The sequence below is a fragment of the Aptenodytes forsteri genome, unplaced genomic scaffold (genome assembly GCF_000699145.1).
Source record: "Aptenodytes forsteri isolate BGI_AS27 unplaced genomic scaffold, ASM69914v1 Scaffold239, whole genome shotgun sequence".
NCBI classification, from domain to species: Eukaryota; Metazoa; Chordata; class Aves; order Sphenisciformes; family Spheniscidae; genus Aptenodytes; species Aptenodytes forsteri.
Window position 1 is genome coordinate 242,131 of NW_008794743.1, and position 7,926 is coordinate 250,056.

At 37.9% G+C, this 7,926-nt stretch overlaps 1 protein-coding gene across 1 annotated transcript in view; it reads right to left on the bottom strand.

The window, feature by feature from the left end:
• Nucleotides 1-293: 293 nt before the first annotated feature.
• RORA (RAR related orphan receptor A) overlaps nt 294-7,926 on the bottom strand; it is a 119,232-nt gene continuing 111,599 nt past the window's right edge. Inside the window, exons 9-10 of the mRNA XM_009273988.2 lie at nt 6,510-6,622; nt 294-5,140 (exon numbers count right to left, since the gene is read on the bottom strand). Of these exons, the coding sequence (XP_009272263.1) occupies nt 4,976-5,140; nt 6,510-6,622 (278 nt within the window). The 3' untranslated portion in view covers nt 294-4,975. The remainder of the gene's footprint in view (nt 5,141-6,509; nt 6,623-7,926) is intronic.

A 7,926-nucleotide genomic window follows, 5' to 3' on the forward strand; every position in this document is an offset into this window, starting at 1 on the left:
ATAATTTAAATACTGAAAATCCATTTTCTATGGCAAAACACTGAAATTCAGCTGGAAAAATAGTCCTATCATTATAAAAATGTCCAGTGGTGACTGAAATTAATTTCAATCACTTTTTTAATGGGTCAGCATTCATTTATTTTCTCAAATACAACTGCAAAACCTTTGCGCTGTTCGGAGTACTTTTGTTTTGAACAAAATAAAGACCAAAGAGCAGCTATACTGCAAAACTGAGTAAGAGAATGAGGCACGCATAGAGCATTTAGTTAAAAAAAAATCCAGTTCTCCATTTTTTTTTTAAGTAATTTGTTCCGCCAGTAGCACTGGCCACCCTGTTGAAGAGTTTTAGAAGATCCCTGAGCACATTAGTTTCTGACTCTTAACCCCAGCTCCAAAATGATAGGGCTTCTGTTGTTGATAACGAGATGGATTGTCATTCACAGTTAAGTCAATCGTAAGGTGCTTATCTATTTACCCTTTTTTTCACCAATCAGCACAAAGAACTGTCAGAAAATAACTTTTATTTTTCTTTTTTAAATAATAAAAGGGAACAAAATTTAAACAATCAATGTTTTGTGACAGTGGCTTAGGATTATTATCTGGCTGCCCCTCAACAACAGACAAGTGATTCAATCGACATTCCTTAGCAAAAGAAAAAAAAAAGAAAAAAAGGCAAAAAAAGAAAAATCCTGTACAAATATGTATTTTTCCCTGAGGGATCAAGGTTACACCCGCAAGTGCTCTATGTACATATTGCACTGTAGAGGAATGAAGAACATGTGCAAAAAAAGCAACAATGATTGAAGCTTACTAATCAAACCTTTTAATCATGACTGCTATGTCATCTTGCATTTTGGAATGTCGGAACACAGCTATTCCTTTAATCTAAAATGTAAAAAACGAAAAAAAGAAAGAAAAAGAAAAACACACCTCTACTATGGCACATTCAATGAAATAAAAAGTTTTCCAAAGACAAATAGACAAATTCCATCAAGAAAATAATACAAAGTTCGTTCGTTTGTTTTTTTTTGTTTTTTAGAAAAATTACATTACTTTCTTTCATTGTTTCACATTACAAAATCTTTTTTTTAATGTTTACACAAATCACATTTTATTGCAGGAATATTTCAAGTGCCATCAAACATTTATAGAAGGGTTAAAAAAATAGAAGTCTCTCTAAAGTGGTCCAGACAAGGCTTTGTATAGAATAAATCTTTTTTCCACCTTCTATTTTTGACTTAAGTATTTTGAATACATTTTCTTTATTCCATTGACACTTAACAGCCTAGAAGCAGCCGCTCACACGTACCCACGCATATATTCATGTGCGCACACAAATGTACTCTCACACACACACACACAGGTGCACATACACACACAGATATCTTGGTATCCATACTAAGATAGATAAGCTTTAATAAAGAACAACCAAACTTAAAACCAGCCTCCCTTTTCACCTAATCCCATAGTTTTTAAAACGTCAACCAATGCTGGAGATGTTGAAGTGCATTAGGGTGGTTCAAATGACAGCATAGTATAGTATCCCTTTCCTAGAAAGCCAGAAAACATCTCTGCAGATAGATATAACACCCAATGAAAACCTCTTTGCAGACTTTAAGGAACAGATCATTCAAACCCAAGACATTATTCCTTTATCTTCAGCTATCCTCATGTTTTTGTTTGTAGTGAACTGGGCAGATTATGGAAATACTCACGTGCATATCCATTGACCCCGAATATGTTTTTAACTGAATATTCGGTTGATCATCTGATACCAGGCCATAGTCCCAGAGGTTCTGCAGAGTGCATTTTCTCTGCTGCGTTGGGGTCTTAAATGGCCGTTGCTTGGACCAGCCACTCCAACGTTATTCTATGTCCCCTTTCATAAAACCCTCCTTGGCACCAGAAGTCTTACCAGTACACCTGCCATGCTGTACCCCCTTTTTCCCCTGTCTACGAAGAGCAAAACAAAAACAATATTCTACTGCCAAGTGGCTGTTAACTGTGATCAGGAAAGCGGAGTTACTTGGAGTATGTACGCACAGCCTGATTTAACAAGGTGCCGGTACACAGGAGCTCCCACGGACAAAAATGATGGCACTTTCTGGCCTGGAAGATCACGTCACAAGCTGTTTTCAGATGCAAAGGGCTTTCAGCTAAGGCCCTGTCTGGAACCTTTTTATGGTTATGTATTTTATTAGTAAATGCTCCAAAAATCTGTATTGTCAATGACTTATGGGTGTAAATACGCTGAACTAGATACCAAACAAAACCACTGGCACCTAGATGCCTGGTAGAGTACTAATATTCATCAGGAAAAGGTAAGAAAAGGACGTGACTGAAAATTAATCCCAAAATATTTTGCCTGGTAATCTACTTATTGTCAGAAGTAGGAGTTGTATCTCGCTCTCTAAAAAAGTACAGGTCTTACTTCATTATTCATTAGTTGACACTGAAATTAAGTTTAGTTGATCTTTACAGGACTAGCACCTAAGGCTGGTCACATTCAGAAAACGTTTGTTAGTTAAAAGGGTTGCTTTAAAAATAGGAACACACATTAGAATTGAAGTACCATATCATGCCAGTTACTCCAATAAAGTAAACAATGATTCTAGGAAAAGTGTTTCAGTGAGGCTGGAGAGAGCATGTGCTGGGCTGTGAGCCGCCTCTTCGGGAGCAGGCAGGATGGAGCAGTAAAAGGATGGCTCTATGGACTTTTTCCAAAAGCCCTCTCATGCCTCCACCCCAGTGCTCACGGAGGTGCAGGTGTTCCCATCCCATCCTGCTTGGAAGGGGAAACATACGATGCTCGTCTCCCCCTCCTTTCAAACCATAGAGATGAGTGATAGCTGTAAGCTTCCCTGATGTGGCAGACTATAAAATTTTTAACAGGTGTCACAGCTAAATGTCTCAATTTGACCCCAGAGGAAACGTGTTCAAATCACAGAATAAAACTCTATTTTGCTTATAACACCCCACTGACCTAGTTCTACTTTTTACAGTAGTTAGGCTTCAGTGTGCTTCTCTTCACTTCTGTTACTTCTCAACAACTATAATATGTGTAAGAGGTTGTTTATCCTTGGAAATTAAAGCAGTGGAGCGCATTCTGTCTCGTTCCTTTTTCTTTTCTAAAGTTCCTGGCTTTGTCTTACGTACTTGATCAGAAACTTCATTTGTGTAGGCCTACAAGGCATCCAGTTACACATCCTCATCTCATCCAAACCAGGTATGCGCCTCTGGCTCAAACAGCCACAGTTTATTTTGTGATGTCATTTACTGTGAATCTGCTTCCTTCAGAACTCGGTTTACTTGCCAAATTTGTTCAGAGACGGTATTCTTCCTAAAGCGAATGGTTATTAATAAAGACTGCAAGATTCGGCTTATTGGTTGGTTATGCAATACGGGAATCACAATTTCAGAATTACAGAATGCAGATTTATGATACTAATGATTTCCAGGCATTATACAGAGCACAAAACAACGCCTTCTAGCAACAGCGTGCCTTTACTTGGTTAGTCTGTCCTCGTCTGATAAACTTTAAAGTGCATCTTTTTAAATAAGGAGAGCAATGGACTTCTCTGTTCAGCTACCTGAAATTGAACTGCCGGATGCTGGAAGAACATGGGTCAGTGTCTCATCTCACTGAAGTCAAAGACAAACCTCCTATGGATTTTGGTAGGCTAGAGTTTGGAGTTTGAAGGCATTGTTTACGATATGGAGTACAAAAGTATGTAACATTATGTATCAAAATTACCTTTCCACATACATGTCATACACACATACTTTTACTGTAGATACAGACTTGAGTAAATACCTTCAAACCTGGATTTAGGGTGGGCAGAAATACACTTTATTTAATAGCCTGATTTTCAAGGATGCTCTGTTACTCATTCGTAAATGATCTGTAATTGCTTAGTTTAACTTTGACCACGGAAGCTCAGCACCTTTGAAAATGAGGCTTTTGACTTGCGCACCTAAATCTGAATTTAGGCACGTAATTTTAAACATCCAGGTTTGAAAGATCTGAAAATAAAAGTACCTTAGAAATTAACAGCTGAAAAGCTGATTTTAATTTACAAAATTGTCATTATTTTCAACTCTTTAAAAAAATCTGTGTAACCATTTCAGGATATGACCAGCCTCTCTTTAAAAGTCACATGGAAAACAGCAGCATAAATACCTCCCAATGTACCAGTACCTGCCAAACCTTTTTCAGTTAAACTTGAATTTCTGGTGCACATGCAACACAACAATGAACACGCTAGCATTTAATTTAAAGAAAAAGGTGCAAAATGAAAGTGCCTTATCAATTCAACAAGAAAAGCTATACCAGTAACTACATTTTATATTAATTAAAACAATATATAAACAATATCTCTTTTGCTATATATAGTCTTCATGCCCATTTACCCTGTAATATATTATAATGCTATTGTTGCTATTGCTATGGACCCTTTTCATGCCGTTCTGTCTACTGGCAAACAGTGGTAGGTGAAAAAAATTGTCCTTCATGAAACAATGAGCAAGTTGTGCAAACTGATGCTGAAATCTCTGCAATGCACACCAGTCGCCGATTACTAGGTGGACTCTCTGTTCTGATCAACAAATTGATTGTTCTGTCAAAAGTCTGGGCAGTGAACTACAAGAGAAAACAACCTTCTGACATTAGTACCCTCAGTCTGTGTAAACAGAGGTCAAGGATTGAGAAGCTGAGACAGAAAAAGGGTCCATATTTGTAGGCATAATGGAAATCATATGCATGAGAAAAACAAGTTCAACTTTGTTTCATTGTTTCCCATCCTTCGCCTGACCCCGACCGCCAAGAGATGTGCAGTGTGTTGGCTCCCTAGGTCTGTGCAGGGCCATATAAAGTGTCTTGGTTTTCTTTCTTTTTTTTCTTTTTTTTTTTTTCTTTTCCTTTCTTTTGTTTTAATGTTTGTACTTCGGACATTCTAGAAGTGCTTAGGTGATACGTTTACCCATCAATTTGCATCGCTGGCTCAAATTCAGAAGTGAACAACTCCTTGTAAAGTGGAGGAAAATGAAGTCGTACAATGTCTGGGTATATTGCTTTAAATGCCATAAGCTTTTCTGTATGTCGTCCACACAGTGCTCTTAAAGTAGACACTTTGCATATTAACTGTAAAAAAATGGAACAGAAGTCATACGGTCATATATATGGAACCAGGCCTCCCAATCTTGCTCTTAGGATTAAAGCTCTCAAACACTTCGAGTTCACTTCAGTTGTTTACCTTAACAATGACGTTTCAGATGCGTAGTCATCGATGTTTGTTATGTTAGATTTTAAAAAAAAAAAAAAAAAAGAGGAAGCCACTAAAAGGCTATTTAAGTAATGGATTAATGCGCTATTTGTGAAACAGTCTTTTCTTTAAGTTCCTAGGAAAACGCATCATTAGGTTTCCTCACTTGCCTACCAAGTACTGGATTGATACAGAAGTATTTCATGGCTGGATCTTAATTCATGCAACTTAGTCATTGTGTTGGAAGAAGGCAGTCCTGACTACTTTTAAACCCACTGTGAATATTATGGAGGGAACTGGCAATGCAAGTGATTAATCTGTTTTAATTTATTGCCAAACAAGGTGAAAAGGAACAGACCAGAAAAATCCGTAATTCAAAAATATCACTACAGTACTCCCTGAACTTACTGAGTAAATTATTTTTATCAAAGCACACGGAAGAAACTTTCTTCCAACAAAGGTATCCAAAGTATACGCTGGGAAAAGAATTATATGAGCTAGGATTTGAAATGAGGACAATCTGCAAAGCCTGGGCTGGACCATCCTGCTTCTATTGTAATTAATTCTGTGGTGTGAAGCTAAGCATAAGCTTTCCGGCTGTGTAGAGTTCTAAAAGGAACTACCTCTGTAAGGAAGTGCCTATCCTTCCCCGGTTCTTCAGATTTTTTTTTTTTGTAACACCACACCACTTTTCCATTTTTTAAAAATTAAGTGAAGATACTTTAGATTAGTGTAACAGAATGTAGTATCCCTTTTCTCTTCCCTAGGTATCAATATTTGGAAGAACTGCTGAGAAAAAGTCTGTGTGGGGAACTTCTCATGGAAGACTGAAAAACAAGGTTAGTTTGGGTATTGCATGTTATAACAACTTAATTGTCATGCAGGCAGAGATTTCACAAGGATTAAGGCATGCATGTTGTAGAACTGAAATAGTATTCTGTGTGGCAGAAACGTTGTGTAGGGGGAATAGGATAAAAACCTTCATTGCTTTTCATGAAGTTCAGCATTAAAATACTACTTTTCAGACCATTATCAACCTTGGTCACTAGTACATCATCATTTCACCCTTCTAGATTTTAGTAAATAGTTTCAGCTAAGCACCTTGGTTTTGAACAAAGAATTCTGGGTTTATAAATTAACAAATAATTGCAAATTAACTGCGTAAAAGCTTTTACACCGTCATTAGGATACCGTTCATAAGAAAGCATACTTTCACAGCCATGTGACACGGCACAGTATGAGGCTTACCTTTGTTAGAATTCCATCTTCTCGGTGGTTCTTCTGTAGGACGTGCTGAAGTGCTAGCTGGATCTTCTGTTGGAGTTTCTCAATTTTTACTTTCTCCTGAAGCCATGAGCGATCTAAATATAAACGGAGTTAACACCTCTAGTACTGCACACATCAATCACAGTGCACCAGGAAGTACTAAGTCTTACAGGTTCATCTTTCTTGTTTGCAACCTTCCGTCCACTTCTTATATACTCTTATACAGAAAATGAGTTTCAAAATTAATAGGTTTTGGAGTATATTTATTACGTGCATTTAAAATTACTTTTATAAAGCCCTTAATTAGAAGAATGCAGTGTATCCGAGTAAGATTTATTAATCATGTGCTAACAAGGTCTGTAAAATGCAGGGTATTTACAAAATGAAGCTAGCAACTTTTTAGTGGGGAACGAATAGATCACATAATGAACAAGTAGTTGGAGTGGATTTTCCTGCTAAGATCTACAGCGACATACAGAAAAATCAGAAGCAAATATTTGGCTATTATAAAAAAAGAAGCTCCTAAACTTCCTAGCAGAAAAGCAGTATTAGCTGCTACATCCTCTGTGTGGCAGAACTGTGGGATTCTGTGGGGTTCTGTGGCTTACATACTAAGACACAGGGCTAACATACTTCCGATCTGGCAAACAGCATGAGGATGTATTTACGACAGTCTCAATAAACCCACTGTTGCTAACAGACTCTTCCACCACCACTCCCGAGTCCACTATACCGCAGTCTAAAACCAGCATTTATTTCCTTGGGTGTTATGCCAGAGACGAACTGACTTTCCGCACTGGTATCTTGTTTCACCTGACCTACTGAGCCTTCCCAGAACCTGGAGTGCTGTGCGTATCTACTTCAGATTATTAAGTTATTTCAGTCATGGGTATGGTAGACCCAGGCTGACTCTTGGGGTGATCTGTACGTCTGACACCATAGTTCCCGGCGTACCCAGTTTCACGATGGGGACAGATACCTAAGCTTCCTTGGTACCTTTGTACCACACTAAAATGGCAACCCTGCTTAACAGACCTGCGGTGGCACCGGAAGCGCTCTGTCATGTGCTTGAGATAATTCTGCTACAGATGCAAGCTCACATACATTGAAAGCTGACTACATAAATTCAGTGGCTACCTTCTGCCTGTCTCACCTAGATTGACCCAGTGGTCTCACTCACATGCATTTAAGCTTTCCCAAAGAAGCTGAGTCCTCAACAAGGTGAAAATTTGGAAAACAAGGGCTTAGATTAGGATTTCCAACTTAACAAATTTATTCCTAAATTCATAGTTTTAATGTGTTTATTAAAATAAAAATTCTGGTCAAGAAGGAGACACTGAAAAAGATGATGCTATTTCACACCGTCCAGTAGTCTTAACATTATCATTAAAAAGACTTC